This window comes from Synchiropus splendidus, chromosome 13 (assembly GCF_027744825.2).
Source record: "Synchiropus splendidus isolate RoL2022-P1 chromosome 13, RoL_Sspl_1.0, whole genome shotgun sequence".
Taxonomy (NCBI): Eukaryota; Metazoa; Chordata; class Actinopteri; order Syngnathiformes; family Callionymidae; genus Synchiropus; species Synchiropus splendidus.
In genome coordinates this window covers 11,313,665-11,329,739 of record NC_071346.1, presented here as the reverse complement: position 1 = coordinate 11,329,739, position 16,075 = coordinate 11,313,665, and the positions used below count along the sequence as shown (strand labels likewise).

Genomic DNA, 16,075 nt, shown 5'->3' with positions numbered 1-16,075 from the left:
AATAAAATTCAAAAGTAACACATGAGGGATTGTAAACATTTCTGACAGGTGACAACCCCAGTATCGATGACAGGAAGAAAGAGAGGGGAAATGAAGTTTGTTTCCTGTAAATCAAACCGTTGATAACTTAGAACAGAGTCATCGACAGTCTCAGACTTGGTTCTGGTGACGTCCCTGCGGGCACCGGGAGATAGTCTGGCTAATCTGGTAATATGAGAGGCCAGCTATGATGCGAAGAGACGACAAAGCCTCGGGTCACTTGATACAGAGCAGAACAACACTTTCCCTGGCAGACACTGACAACACAGAAGAATGAGCTGAGCAGGCGAAGTGAGCAATCTCTGAGAGGTTTCGCCATAAAAGAAAAACTTGTCCCCGACAATAACTCAACATCTTAGGCCGGAAAAAGAGGGAAAAATGGATTAGACAGATATTAGCAACAAAGACTCCAAGAACAGGATCAGGTCCGGTCACATTAAAAAACAATATTGAACCCATTACATGGTGAGAGAAGATGGTTCATCTTATCGAAAGTGTTTTTAATATTACAGCTATTTGCGCCTCGAGTAGTCTGTCCAAAATGATTCTGCAAAGAGCAGTTGGTGACAGCCAACTCAGCATCTCGAAACACTTCTTTGCAGCCAGTTATCATCTACACAAGAGCCTGTGAGAAGAGTGGTGGCAGAAGAGTGGATGAGAGCAAACAAAACACACTAATCTTGTCAAATAACTGACACATGTGCAGGATTAATCCACCATAAGAGCGAGACAAATTTTGTCAAGCAGTATCTATGAAAATCAGTGTCACATTTGGGAAGCTGAGACCTCAAGCTGTTTGTTTAGCAAAATGAATTCTTTTCAAACTGTTTTGCTGACAAGATTGTTGGGTTGAATACAATACACATCACGATACTTAGGTCAACATACGATATTATCGTGATTTATATAGAGTATCAATTCTATTCTACGCAGTAACTTTAAAAAGAAATCACAAATTTAATATGAAATATAGAAAATGTTTAAAATAAAATATATAATTTTAAATTATTATTCTTTTTAAACGCATATAGTGCTGCAAATTTGTCAATCCACCTACAGTGAGATTTAAGTAATGTCACAATTTTTTTTTTTTTTTAAATGTAGTTTTTCCTTGCACAACAGACTGCAAGTTAGCTTTTAGCACAGCTCACACTGTCACTGAAAACATGAGGAACAAAGCGATTTAAATGATTGGCAACACAAAACATGGCTAAATGAATTATTTTCACAAAAAAATGAAAAAATCAATCACAATTCTGTAATGACAAATATGTGGCAAAATATCGTGATGTCTTTACAAGTAAGGTATATTTCAAGTTTTAAAAAAAAATCATCTAATTTTGTTCAACACTTGGAAGTTAGGAAAATGCTTAATAGATATTATTAACGTTAGAGTCTCTGCAAAATACTCAAGTATTCTCCCATCAACAAGCTTTTGGTCAGATGACAATGCTTTTAACTAGAGCCTCACTCAGCTACAATATCTCCAACATAGTTATAGCAAAGTCTATGGCATAAACGAAATTCAACTGTGAAACATGTATCCATTTGAGTAATGTGAACTGTTAAAAATAAGGGCACTCGATGAGTGGGAGAGGAGAGAAATTAGTTCAGGTTCAGATATAGAGCTGTATTGTTTGGTGGAGATGGAAGGAGGTGCAGAAGAGAGTGCAGGCAGGGTGATCTGCAAGGAAAGAGCATGAGCTCAGGAGAAAGAGAAGACACATATGACAGTTGTCTGAGCTCTCTGACGTATGGTTCAGAGACTCACAGGAACTGGAGATGAAGATGCTGAAGTTTTCATTGACATTGACTAGAAAGTACAAGATCACAAAATGGTATATGAGAGAGACCAACTGAAAAAAAATGAAGAAAAAAAACTCAGAAGCAGAGAAAAGTCCAAGGTGATGCCTCTCTGATGGAACCCTAACAAAAACCGTCACGATCAGTTTCGCTCTAATAAGCACGACAAATACAAGGCACTCATCTTCAACAAACAAATCCAGCCAGGTAACGTGGCTCTCAGCAATAACAACTGGAGGATCCATAAACAAACTGTCCTCCACTCGGACTTTGACCAATGGAAAGACAGTGGGTCAGTCAGCGTTTATAGTTAAACACCGGTAATCTAACGGGTTTACTGCGACCGTAAAACTGAGGCGCACTTTGTTTACAAACCAGCAAATGATGCAGATAAAATCATGATCCTTCATTTTATAAATTGTTGCAGATATTTGGGCGGTTCACATTCACAGCTCATTATATTATATAGTGACATTATTGTTCCTGGTTCACTTCTTCAAACGTGTAAGATGTTTGTCATGTCTTTTATTATAGCTCAGACCTACATGAATGTAAACATTTCACCGAATAATAATAATATTCTGACAACAACAGGCTTTGGTTTGAACCCACTTTCCAAAAATAAACAGCGTTTAATTGATGAGTCCAAACTGTTCTAAAGAGCTCAAGTCCATCACCCATTAACTTTGAAGCATATTTTGGGAGGAAATTGCGTCCTTTATTTTGGTCATTTATTCATCCATGATGGTATCAAACAAAAAGTTTTCGTGAAATATATATTTTATAAATCGAATTTAAAAGTTACATAGGAACTTGAACGCACCTTCTCGCCAACAGGTTCACGAACGTCATGAAGAGCTTTGACAGCTTGCTCAGTCACACAAAAAAGAAAATTCACTTACAAAAAAACTCAATTGAAACGCTTAATTTAATAAGCTCAAATAATAACAATAACAAACGGCTGCTTTCAATAGTCCTGGTATGTTCGGTGTCAGCCTACCTGTCACTCACAGCGTCAGTCAACTCTTGTTCCGGTGCGTTAGCTTCCACTGCTAACTTGCTAGCACAAGTTCACCCGCGTAGACATGAACAAGTCCTCCGAAGTTGTCATGCCGTGGAAGGTGAAAGACTCCCCACCTGCTGTGGGCTTGACTCGTCCTGAAACCCACTCGGAGGTTCAACGTTTGAGGGAGTCAGCTCTGTTGCTGCCTTTGTACGCCGCAAAGATCGTCTCGACAAAGTCAGGATGCTTACAAATCCATGGATCAACACTAGTCTTTTACACAGCGTGGAATTGCAGCAGAGTAAGCCGTCGTATTATTTGGTGCATCTTTGCCGAACAATCCGCCTGTCAACCCACTCTTAAAGAAGTAGATCGCAACTTTTGTTATAACACTAACTCTAAAATCTTTTTTTCAACGGTTGTCGAGGACTGTATTAAGATAGTTAACATTCGCATAATCCGAGTCTTGAGTAATTCACTCAGTGATATTTAACTTAAACCCCTGCGATCGAAGCATTTTCTGTTTTCTTATTCCTCAAATTCTACTTGGAAAATACTAACTTGACAATAGTTGCTATACATAACATGGAACGATATTTGAGCAAGCCACAGACGCTAATAAAAAATTAATATACTGTGTCGCCATCTATTGGGCGAACAATGTAAGTGCTGGATAACTTCTGTTCTGGCTTTATGGTGACAAGAATAACCTTTGGAGCCTGGGCTCAACCAGAAAACTCTGCTCTTCTCTGGCCTACCTGACCTTCAAACATGAGCGGTCTCTCCAATATACTACCTGGTCTCATCCTTACCCCTTCTCCAAGTACATCTCCACCACTTCCACCCTGCCTGCACTCTCTTCCTCTCTACATGATCAGCATCTTTCTTATCCCCCCCACCCATTACATACAAGCATCAGTCAAACAAATGTGAGGCGATTGTTTATTGCAGTAACAAAAAGCGCAGAGGAAAGTGTGTACAGTCTGAGTGAGCATGTTAGTTCCATCCATTTTCAACAACACATCTGTAACTTTTAAACACCAATCCGATTTATCACATCATACTCTGTTGCACACCAAATTGAGTCGGGTTGCAAGCACATGACCCACTACTTGTTTAACGCTGAGACTCAATAAATGCTGTGTAGATAAACCCAAACTTTTGCCATCGAAATTGAAGATTTAAATGAAACAGAATCATCCACATCCCGGATTTAATCATGAAGTGTCTGAACTTTGCACCATGTTTGATTCGAACCAAAAAAAAAAAAAAAGAAAAAAAAAAAAAGCTCCCACACAAAAACATTAGAACCACAGGCAAATATACAGCCATACTCGGCTTTAGAAGGGAAACCAAAGGCACATGAAATTCTCAGAAAGTACCCATTAAAAATCGTAGGAAAACAGTACATTCACACCAAGAAACCAAAACATAAGAGGCAATCATGACCACACCGTTGTAGCACGGTGGTCCTCCCCGATTAGCCCATAAAAATTCAGTCGACGAAAGCAGCGTCACAACTGATTTTTTGTTTTCTATTTAATTCAGAGTCAAAGAGAACACTTAAGTAGCAGGATGTAGCAGAAAGCGGCGTTTCTATGTACAGACATTATGGGAAACACTGTTCCCGATAATTAAAAAAAAAACATCCACCCCTACAGTGAAATATGGAGGGCACTGCCTCCGATACGAACATACACTGGTAGGCAAAAACTACCTTCTTCTGTTTCACATTATGGCAGACTCTGCTGCCGATAATGTTGTCAGGGCGAGAGGTGAACATGCGAAGCCCACCAAATCACTCCAGTGTTAGCTTGAATCCTCCCTGCGGCGCCGCCGTCGGCGTGCATGTCCACCTCTCTTAGCAGATGCTGCTTTTGTCATTTCGACAGTATAACTGTCATAATTATGGAAGGCACTGCTTCCGATAATTATACTTATAAAAGGCGATAAAAAAAACATATTTATAGTGAACCCTGCCACTGATAAATAAATAACAATAAATAAACGTAAGGGCTTTGTGTCAGTGCGAGTGTCTTACCCTCCCTCTTGGACGGTTTAGCTCGTGAGCCAATTCGGAATCGAGACAGTGGGAGAAATGTAACGGTGCTTTGTAACAGCTGATTGTCTGTTATCCAGTCACGGCTGCTTTGTAGTTGAATCTCGAGTTAAAACAAATCTGGATCTGAACCCATTAGTTAAGATAAATAATCTTGCGGGTCGATAAATGCCAAACATATATCCTGGATATAAGTTAGTGACAGCATATTGTCAACACATATTTCACATATTTCGACTGTTGTGATTCATTTATAATGAAATTATTATAATCATAATAGCTCCACGCTTATAATTATCCGATTCATTGTAAGAAGTAGGTTGCCAATTTGCTGATGTCATCTGAGAAGGGGAGGGACTTGATGGATCTTTTTTTTTTTTTTTTTTTTTTTTTTTTTTTAAACTTCATTCAGAGACCAGATGCTCCCAGCTAGAGCGTTGGCGCAGCCCTGGATGGTCCAGGTCGCCAGAGCAAACTGAGTTTGGAAAAGGTCGGCGTCAGCTTCAGGGTTGTCCAGGCTGAGAGCGTCCAGGTGGTTGCTCAACCCTTTGAGAGTGTGCGGACCTGAGCCGAGCAGGATGTGGCGGAACGGAGTGTCTCTGGCGGAAACGAACGACGACAGGAAGTTCCTCTCCACCTGGAGGAAGGAAAAAAAAAACATTCAAATGAATGTGAACGGGACCAAGGGGAAAACAATGCTTTCATAACAACAGTTACAAAGGTTATCTCTGCAGTGTTGGTAGAAAACTGAGCGCTCCTACCATCATGACTTGATCATTGATATTGCGGCACATCTCAATGTCCTCCAGGTTGCTGTTCTCAACATAATTTTCCAATTTGCGAGCCGCTTGATTGTAAGCACTTGATGCCGTGCTCAACCACTGCACCGTCAGAGCCTTGGGGAGAATCTTCCGGGGCAGCTGGAGGGAAGGAAAGAAGGTCCATGAACTGGGCGACGTCTCTGCGATTGTTCTTTTCAGACGTGAAAGCTCACCCTCTGAATTGCCTTGACTTTTTTGTAGATCTCCGACACTTGACTGCGGATGACCACGTCATACTTCTGGAGGTCCAGTGGCAACAGATGGTCGTGGACCATCCTCAGAGCGATGTGACCAGCAAAGCGGGCGGCTCTTTGAGCCAGCAGTGGCGTCTGATTAGACAGCTCCATGTTGAGTCTCTCCTGGGTGTCCAGCCGGGTACCAAAGAACGGGTAATCCTGAAAATACAGGCCAGGTTTTAGAGCGCTAAAAAAAGAAAAACACCCAAATCAATTCACCTGTTTTGTTTTCTACTTACAATGTCGTTTTTTGTAAACCGGAAAGACAAGGAGGGGATGCCTGAGAATGCGATGAAAGGATAGGAAGCATCGTCCATTGTAAGAGGCTCCAATCTGTCAAACAGAAGGTAAAAATACATCACTACATGTCACTTATAGATTTGACAGTTTAAGCATGTGATTGGTACATTAAATAACATACACATTTGCTGCCCAGTTGCCTTTTCCATACGCAGAGAGCATGGACGAATCTACCCCTTCAACTTTAACCTGAAAAATATTGCAAATTAAAGCACTTAAACTAAAGATGGAAATATTCAGCATTTTATGAGAAGGTCACCTCTTTGAGAGTCTTTTCAATCAGGCTATACATGAGAGGACTGGCTGAGACTTTGAACATTGCATTACCTGGGAAAGCAAGACATTAACAGTCTGTGATAGAAATCCAAATATTATTAGTGAATATGATAAATTGTTACAACACCACAACACACCAGTCACAATCCCATCCAGGTTGATGTAGGAGAAGGCTTTCATGCTAAGAGAGGTCAGATATCCCTGGAGAAAAAAAAACAAATGCAATTAATGATATTATTAATAAAATGGCACATCACTGTTTGAAAGACTGTAGTCACCAAACGTGAAACTGATTAAAAATGACCTATCAATGAGTATTGGTAGAAAAAAAAAAATGTATCTCACCTCCAACCACTCGGTGGCGCCAACGCTGCCGTATTCTCCTGCACTCCAACTTGCGAAGACTATGCTCCTCCTTGGTTTAAACCCTTTGGAAACACAGGAAAATGTGGAGAACTTTGTGAGTAAGTGAGTGCTACTGCAGTCAACAGTTGATAATCACCACTACAGTCATTGGTCAGGGATCAATTCTGCCACCTGCGGCCATCAGATTGAAGTAACCAAAGACAAAAAGGTGACCTACCGTTCTTCACCGTTTCAGTGATGCAGCGGGCCAGCTCAACTAGGACGCTGGTTCCGACTGTGGACGCAGCAAACCCTGCCTCCCATGCATCCCTCCGAGCGCCAATGATCACGTATCGATCTGAACACATTATCATCTCAGCACCTCATGACAAGAAAACCAGGGACATGTAGCATATAAACGGTACCTGGGTCGACATAGCCCTTGATGACGCCAAAAACATTATGGATCTTTTTCTCTGTCAGAACATTGTTGACCTGCACCGTGATGGCGTCGTCCTGCAGTCCCAGCCGGTTGTAGCTGCCCCAGTCGCGTGGCCAATTCTCACCTCCCATCTGGCTGTTGAGCAGTTGCGAGTACCGTTACGGAGCAGTCAGATGTTGCTCATGCACAATGTTGAATGCTTTACATACTTGAGGATGTTCATTGCTGTTTTTTGAGTGATGGTCTGGGCCAAGATTTTGGGCAGGCCTGACGACTGGATGGGAGGAAACTGGGTGTGGTTGAATGACGGGAAGCCGGGGGTGTAGGGATCTCCAGAGCCCAGGTGGACCTGAGAGAGGCGTGAGATGAGATAAAACGGACAACAGAAATGAAAAGATCTCACGACTCACATGTCCATAGACTTCAGCGTCACCAATGGAGTATTCACTCTGGTCCTTGTAGATCAACACCGCAACGGCATTCACTTTCGCAGCGTTCGCTACCTGCATTGAGCAGCGAGAGGTGATGAGCAATTCGTGTTTCACTCAACTGGATCTCTATCTTCTCTGGGGGACCTTTTCAGCAAAGCTGATCTTCCCAGCTCGGACCAGCACCACCCTTCCAGTCATGTTGATGTTTTTGTCTCGCAGCAGGCCGAAGTCATCATCTCGTCCGTAGTGCGCATACAAAGCACCTCCCTGGTTACAGAAAAAGGAGTACAGGTCAGACATTTTGGCTGTTTCTGTGGTGTAGATGGGAACCATCTGAGGGTTACCGTGACAGATCCAGTGGCGCTGTAGGACAGAAACCCAGTGAGCGGTTGCTCACTCCCCTTGAAAATGATTTTGTTGGAGCCAGATATCGGCGGGTCCTGGACCTTGATGAAATGCTCGTCGGTCCAGGGTGCCATGCCGTACGCTTGGAACCTCTCCATGACCTTGTTGCCCAGAGTGTAGTCCCCCTCTGAACCAGCTCTGTGGTCCGAGCTCAGATACTCACTGAGAAGAGGAGGAGAGGTCATGCTGTGAGCACGGCTCAAAGTACACTCTCAAACAGTGTGACGCGTTTGACATGAACACAAGGGCTGCAGAAGCTTCTCATCTTTACTTCAGCAGAGGACGTGGTCCTGTCAAAAGTGAGAAATCAGGCCCTTTTCTCAATGAAACACGGACACTAGCTATTCTCTCGCTGACCACCAGAGGTCGCAGTATTCAGATTCTGACCAATAACAGCGGCGCCTAAAAAAGTGCCTGTTCAAATGTAATTACCTTCTCTGTTGGAGCGTAGGGTTGTATTGTTTAATTTGATTTTTTAAAATTAATTTCCTTCTTTAACATTAGTTTAAGAATGATGCATCCTTTATTCCATTGAATATTTTACTTTTTTATTAGTAATACATTTTGCACACAGTACAATACAATACTCACAGTATTTTTATTCAGTGTTACCTGATAAATGGCTTTTGCAACAGACTATTGTATTTTACATCATTGGAAACACTATTCTTTTTGACACTCTAAACCCATGTTTTGTTATATATGCAAGTTACTACCACAGCATATACATATTTAATTATTTACACTGTTTAATGTGAATAAAATGTTCTAACATTTTTCATTACAGATCCTTCCAAAACTGGCATTTTTAAAACAATCTCTGGGTCTTATTCAAATGGGATAAAAAGAAGAAACATGAAATTGATAAATTGACATAAGGCCAGAGAATTGTCCTCGTCAATAAGGAGCTGGGCGGAATATGAGTTCAGCAGTTATCAATATGTGCACAGGCAATATAGATCATTTTTGCTGCCACATCCACACGGAGGAAAACAGGAGTGACTATTAGATGAAAAAGGTTGAGCAGCTCGCAGCAGTAAAAAAAGATGCTCTGTCATTGTCACTTTTTAACACTGAAGGCATCAGTGGCACCAACACACAAAAAAACAGAACAGAACATATGTACTCCCTTTTTGTTTTCCTAATAGTTATACATAAATTTATACACACGTCTGGTATTTGTCATGTAATGTATATTGATAAATGCTGTCTCCTGAGGTATCAAAGGGTGACCCATACAATCCTACCAGTATATTCCTACTCCATGGTCAGAAGTGCTTGGAAGTGACTGAAAAAAAACAAGTTTGTTTCCTCCACACTAAAGTTACGGTTTCTAGAAAAGGAGAGGACCTTTGAGACGGCTCAGATGAGCACTGCTGCGGTTCTAAATAGAGAGATTCCAAACAGGATTTCTTGAGAAGAGTTGCAAGAGAGGGAAGTCCTGGGGCAGACACAGGACATGATGCCTTTCAGTTCAGACTTATTCAGCTTTCTATGGAGAGGGAAGTCTGGGGCTCTTCACCAACGAAGGTCGGTTTAGTCACTTGCACATAGAAAGTCTGACAGTCTTGAAAAACCCTTGAACCTCATCAGATCATTTCTTCAGAGTAGGAACACGAGCCAAGCGATATTAAAAACGAACATAGCGAATACCTAAGAGCAAATTACAAAACCGGCTGTGATAATAAGTGACTATTAAAACCAGTTCTGAAAATTACCTGAAGGTCCTTTCAAGGTCTGCGGTGCGGAGGCTTTGGGATAACAGGGCTTTGACATTGTTCCAATTCATGAAGGGTGCGACGGCGCGCGGTACATCGGGCCCTTCAATATACACGGGTGGAGGAAAGCTGGGCGCTGGCTTCTTTTTCCCATGAATCCCATATGAGATCAAATAACCTATAGGATACAGCGGTTTATATCACAAGAACAAGTGTTTGGAACGGTACATTTGTGAACAGAAGTGATGGGTAGATGAAGTCAGATTAAAACGTGTGCAAATTCTCAGAGGCCACCAGATGGCACTCTCTGCTGTAAAATGTTTAGACTTGAACAAGTACTTCAGTGAAACCTCTCAGCATTTCAAAACAAAGAGCGCCATCTAGTGGCCTCTGTTTCATCAACCCGACGACATTGTTTCATGATACCTCATCTACCCATCGCGAGAGAACAGGAGGAATTTATTTCTAGTAATGACTCTGTTACCTATCAAAAAGATGAGCACAGCGATGGCTGCGAAGAAGATGATGTTCTTTGGTGTGCGTCCATTCTTGTAAACCACGTAGGATTTGCGGTTTGAGTTGTGGTTCAGGTTCTCCATGGCGCTGTTCGCCCCGGCTTCCTCGTCCATGTCGGTGGGCAGCTTCATCTCCACATGGCTGTTGTCACCCTCCATGTTCTGGGTCAGATTGAATCGTGTGTAGGAGTGCGGCTCCCCATTGAACTAGTGATGGAAAAGAGAGTCGTGGAGAAAATGGATGTCAAGTTCACGTCAGCAGGAATGACCCTACAACAGGGATGGGCAACACAGTCCTCAAGAGGGCCAAGGTTTAACCAATGGGTGTCAGCGAGCCAGATCACAACCACCTCATTACGGTGTCCAGTGACCACATTGGTGAAGCTGCGTGTGCTACTTGGACTGGAACAAAAACATGCACCTGTTTGCCTAGACCTGAGCTACAAACCTGAACTTAAAAATTGAAGTTCAAGTTCATCATTTTAAAGCATACGATAGCAATCCATTCCGTTTTCTACTGAGTCACACAGAGAACTTCCTGGAAAATAGCATCATAGTACTCACAATTTTAGATATGGTAGACCTTGCTTGGTCCATCGTTGCTTAAAAGGTGACCTGGGAAAAGAGAGGCAAACCATGAATGTATAGATTAATTTCTTGGATAACATACATCTTCTCAGCTTGACTATTTTTGTAGGCATATCTGTTGACTCCTGCCTGGTGTTGTCAGCAGTTTCAGGATACAATAGAAGCATCATGGCAGGGTGCAGAAGAACACCGCTGAGGCAGCTCCAGCACAGAATTGAAAGCGTGGTTCAGACGAAATAAGAGCTGAAATGTTAGTAGTTTGTGTGCGTTCTTTAAATATTGTTGAAGAGAGTTGCACAGTCGGTGGTTGAAAGTGCATCCCATTAGCACTGATCAGACTAGTCTTTAGAACCATTGTCTTCAAGTAACAGTGGTAATAACTCAGGATCAAAAACTGGGGCCCAACGTGACAAAGAGAACACCTGAATCGGCAGAGCAGCTGCTTCTCAACAGAAATCGACATGAGCACACTGGGTATTTTGCCAGAAATGAAGGGACCTGCAAACTTAAAGACAGTGTGATTGGTGAATAAAAAAAGGGAAATATTTCCTGTCACACAACAAATCACAATGGGAGCGCAGGGGTTTATTTGGACTGTGAAGTAGAGGATGAGGGGGAACAAAGCTGCTAACAGTTAGATCAAAGGCAGCTCATTTAAAAGGTAAGGCAAATTTAAAAATATAAAATTCAAAGGTCTGTAAGTGATGAGTGGACACCCTTCTTCAGCCACAAACACAATGGCGACAGACAGCGCGACATCCTGTCTGGATACAGACTTTGTGCTTGCTCTTCATCCATTTTTTTGGAACCACACCTTAGAAAAGGAAAGTCGTAAAGTTGCGTTATCTCTGCTGCTTCTCACCACCAAACCAACTGGTTCAGTTTGGTTGGATAACCGTCGTGTTTCTGCTCGTTGATTTTCGACTGAACTTCCCCGTTTTGGCAGTAACTCCAAAACAAAGCTGGCACGATCTCCTCTCATTTTGTTTTCAAACTGCCACATTAAAACGATCATTTAGTAAACACCTCAGAATGCCTTTAATTTCATAACACATAAATCTCTAGACTCTGGGGCCAAAAGGAGCCAGCCAGTTTCTGCTAGGTGGCCAATGAGAAACTGGGGTGTGCGAGGTTGGCTTGAAGCAAAAGTCTAATTTGAATCACATAACTTTATTTCACAACTTGTGAAGTATGTCACCAATAACAGTTGTGCTTCAGGGAGATAAACAAGTGTCTTTTTGGGTTACAGTAAGTGGCAGTGTCATTGGTATTTTGAGACCAAACATGGAGTGACTTTCAAGAACACCACATTGGCCGGTGGGGCTGTATATTTGCAGGTATATTCACAATATACCTGCAAAAAAAAAAAAAAAAATTATATATATATACGTATATATGTGTGTGTGTGTGTGTGTAAAAAGATAATGTTAGTATTAAATACATCACAAACGCAGCAGCATATCCAAATATCTATGTATTAAATATCAATACAGACAACATAAAATATCAAGACAATATTACACAATCAAGTATAGCAATAAGTCAGCAAAAATATCACAATAGCAATATAAGTATTGCAATATTTGAGTGAGTTGAGATTTCCTTAGTTACACTCCTACCGTGAGGTTTATAAGGAAGATCAAATGTCAGTGTTAAGCGCCTAGATATCAGGCAGGTCTGTGACCCGGTATGACACCACAAAATTAGGTCGGTCAATGAATAAACCTCACTATCTGCAACTCTTCTGTGAACAAAAACAGTGGTAGTGATCCAACACCTTTATAACCCAAACCCTGATGAACTTCAGGAGCTTATATACCCCAAGGTCACCCTGCCGCACAAGACATTGAACTTCGCACAAAAATAGACATTTTATTAAGCGAACCACACCACTCACGCCTTAAACTTGTCGACCTTCAGCACAGAAAACTAGCAGAGGAGCACAAACAATTCTGGGCGAGTGGGTCGATCTTAAAGCTCCACTGGACAGAGATGCCCAACTGGACATTGCGTGACAAGAGATTGTGTGGGTCGCTGCCAAGGAGACAGAGGTGAGCCCCCCCACCCTCAAAAAAAAAAAAAAAAAAAAAAAAAAAAACAGCACTACAGTTGACCTTTCAACAGGGCAAGACAGAAAATGAGAATCTTGGACTAAAACTCCAAGAGTGCAGACAAGGTTACAAACTTTCTGGCCAGTCCAGATCTAATGTCTAACTTCAGCTGGCCTAGTTGGCCTCCAGCACCTACTGTAGGTTTGACTGCAAGTGAGCCCGGAACACTAAAGGTGAGCCACAAAAAGCAATTCAGGAATTTGTGACTAATATTTTTTTTTAATTGCTGAATAAATTTTAGTCAAACCGACGAGTTTCGTCCAGTCATAGTAAAGTGCCCTAAAGTGACAGGAGTTAAATACTGAAACCACTGTTTTGTGTCAAAAGGGTGGGAGGACGTCGTGTGTTCACAAGGAAGTTTCCATTGAAAATATATATTTTTAAAACACTGGCAAGATATGAGGACAAAACATAGCTTGCAGTGACCAAGCAGATATGTAATCTTTCATACCAAACATACCACGCCTGGACAAGACTAATACTTTAATCAGATTAGTGGGACTTTCACTCCACATGAGTAATGAAGCAAGACAATCAAGGCTGCAACGCTTTGACCTGAAAAGGACTTTCAATTATTAAATAGAATTCCAGCCATTTTCAACACGATTGACAGCTACTTACAGTTTCTTCCTGATACAAAGATTTCATTTCTTTGTTACCCGCAACAAGGAGCATAATGAAACTCAGTCAAAGAAACAAGATAATAGGACGGATAAATTTAAAAAGTATTTTTTCTATAGTGCTTTTCAAAGGAAAATGAACGACCTTGCTTTTAATAGAAATATCATAACATATTATATTCTTATTTATTTATGATACTTGCCTCTTTTTTTCTCTGAATTGATTAAGATAATCTTGTTTGATAAAAACATGAATGATTTAACAAAGTGCATAACCTTTTAAAATTCAAATATAAACTAGGAACAGCAGGAGGTCCTTACACGACAATCTAGAAGCAGCACAGGCAGGAAAAGAAGTTTCTGTTGCACTGAAATGTTGTCAGCTGCCGATCAAACTCGGGCAAGTGAAGACAAGTGTGTCGCAAAATCCTTGTCATGCAGCAACTCAAGCACGACTAAACCAAGCGCACAATTCCAGGAAAATCACAAATTAATGAGGAGTTGCACGTTGGCACATTTTAAAGACAGTTTGGAGTAGGAGTGTGTAGAAGGGGAGGAGGGATCGAGTACGTGTGTGTAGAAAAGATAGCGCCACTTTGAGTCACACCCACAGCGAGCGTTAGAGGCCATGCTTGAGCAAGTCAGGCGCACATGTGCGCACAGAGAGCGGAACCTGGAGCAGGAACTGACACATTTACGTGACCAGATTCGTAGCGCAGTGAAAAAAGAAAGACTTTTGAGATAAAAATGTGCTGTTTTATAGACAATCACGAGTGTATCATTACAGTGTTGCTCATCACAACTGTCATATACCTGATAATACCCATCATTACGGAGTTAGAATCCAGCTAAATAAGCAGACTAAGCAAGACATGAATTAGCTGTGTTGTGGTGTGCACTTAATGACACTGCAGAGGTCCAGGTTTTTTGTTTTTTTTTTAACCACACTTGTTTGTTACCTGATGCCACATAAGTAGACATTGACAGGTTTAGTTTCAAGATCTTCCAATGACAAGAAATGTGTACTGGCTACTGCAGCTGAACAGAAGATGAAACCTGATCCAGTGAGCTGCATTGCGCCGTTTTTAGTGCCGAGATTCGCTCAAAATACTTCTGATTGTACATCAACATGCACAATAGAAGTGGGGGCTTTTTAAAGAAAAGTGGTGGGAAACAGAGGAGATTTATAAATGTGTCGCCCGGTGAGGGAGAGGGGTCAGAGGTGCCGTGGGCACATCATGCGGCAGTCACGCTGGAGAAAAGTCGCCCCTGGGAAAATGAGGAAGACGCGTGATTCTAAGAAATTCCAGACTTAAAATGGAGGTCAAGAAAGCAGCCTGTTTTACAGCAGAATAAGTCTTGCACATGGACATGTGTTCATGCATGTTAACATGCAGAACAGGCTGCATTAACAGGCATATTTAAAACTATATAAATGAATAATCTAGCCACTAGGGGGCAGAAGTGGGGACACCAGGGAAGGAAAGGTCAATATTTGTTCAAATAAGTAAAACAAACAATATTAGTGTTGACTGTCAGGATTATTCCTATTTACACCCGGGAAGATAACTGTTAATATCAGCTATCTGCTAGCACTTAAAACGTGACCTGTCAACTCCACCTGCAGCTCCTTTAGGTGAAGCTGGAAGATAAGATGCTCACACTTGCTATGTGGCTTGAAAAGACTCATATTTAAACATTATCGCATCGTCATAAAAGAGCGAGAGAGAGAGAGAGGAGTGTGGCGGCCTTCTTCACTCAGTGGTCGTTTAGATATCTTATCAGTGTAGCAGAAAGATGGTGGGGGTCCATGTGACCATTGTTATGTCTTACCCACTGACACGGTTCTGACCCGGCCAGGTCACTGCTCTGACCCATTCAACCTTCATTCATTGTCAGCGTTTGCTGCCATTCGAGTGACACAATGTGAGCAAACCGGTTATAGCTTACCGGAACCACACTCTCCTTCCAGCAGAATGACAGCCACTGTGATAACACTCGATAAACATTCCACCACAGCACAAAAAAAAAAAAAAATCAGTGCAATGTTAAGAAAAGAGGATGAAATGCATTTAAACTAGTATTAAACAGACAATGATTTCGATGAATGAAGACACTCGGCTCGCACGTTTTGCGCCCATGTGCGGTTCGCGCTCTCGCGCCTCACATGGTTTTGAAGTCGGTGTGTAATAGTTAGACTTGGCTTTGACTCACCTTCAGTGCAACAGCTTTGACAATCTTCTTTAACACGCGGTTCCCTCCCCGGTGCAATGAGGTGCCCTTGACATGAGGGGGCTGCTATATCGCGCTGACATCACTCTGACGTGGGCCCATCCTTACGTCACGTCCTCCTCAATTATCGC

General features: G+C 41.8%; 2 protein-coding genes across 5 annotated transcripts in view; both read right to left on the bottom strand.

Moving 5' to 3' along the window:
• tnk2b (tyrosine kinase, non-receptor, 2b) overlaps positions 1 to 3,036 on the bottom strand; it is a 35,975-nt gene extending 32,939 nt beyond the window's left edge. Inside the window, exon 1 of one of the 2 annotated variants that reach the window (XM_053883195.1) lies at positions 2,843 to 3,036. The gene's annotated coding sequence lies outside the window, so the exon portion shown is untranslated. The remainder of the gene's footprint in view (positions 1 to 2,842) is intronic. The other variant, XM_053883196.1, reaches the window with a different exon arrangement.
• Positions 3,037 to 3,761: 725 nt separating this feature from the next.
• On the bottom strand, positions 3,762 to 16,075 carry tfr1a (transferrin receptor 1a). Of its 3 annotated transcripts, none has more exons than XM_053883986.1 (18): positions 15,927 to 16,075; positions 10,958 to 11,008; positions 10,363 to 10,600; positions 9,879 to 10,056; positions 8,100 to 8,322; positions 7,900 to 8,022; positions 7,735 to 7,827; positions 7,534 to 7,673; positions 7,308 to 7,459; positions 7,121 to 7,240; positions 6,883 to 6,965; positions 6,675 to 6,738; positions 6,521 to 6,588; positions 6,383 to 6,450; positions 6,201 to 6,294; positions 5,899 to 6,120; positions 5,666 to 5,824; positions 3,762 to 5,541 (listed from the first exon to the last, which is right to left on the bottom strand). In XM_053883986.1, exons 2-18 carry the CDS (start codon positions 10,988 to 10,990, stop codon positions 5,302 to 5,304), a joined length of 2,298 nt encoding a protein of 765 aa, XP_053739961.1. In that variant the 5' UTR covers positions 10,991 to 11,008; positions 15,927 to 16,075; the 3' UTR covers positions 3,762 to 5,301. The 3 variants fall into 3 exon arrangements, with proteins under 3 accessions (XP_053739961.1, XP_053739963.1, XP_053739962.1); XM_053883988.1 differs by lacking the exon at positions 15,927 to 16,075 and adding an exon at positions 15,663 to 15,683; XM_053883987.1 differs by lacking the exon at positions 15,927 to 16,075 and adding an exon at positions 14,034 to 14,167.

Excerpts from the sequence above, each read along its gene's own strand:
- tfr1a (XM_053883986.1), bottom strand. The coding sequence starts at position 10,990 with ATGGACCAAGCAAGGTCTACCATATCTAAAATT. Across the intron at positions 7,241-7,307 it reads CAAGGGCTATGTCGACCCAG|ATCGATACGTGATCATTGGC; the intron begins GTACCGTTTATA and ends TAATGTGTTCAG. Across the intron at positions 6,295-6,382 it reads GGCAACTGGGCAGCAAATGT|ATTGGAGCCTCTTACAATGG; the intron begins GTATGTTATTTA and ends TCTGTTTGACAG.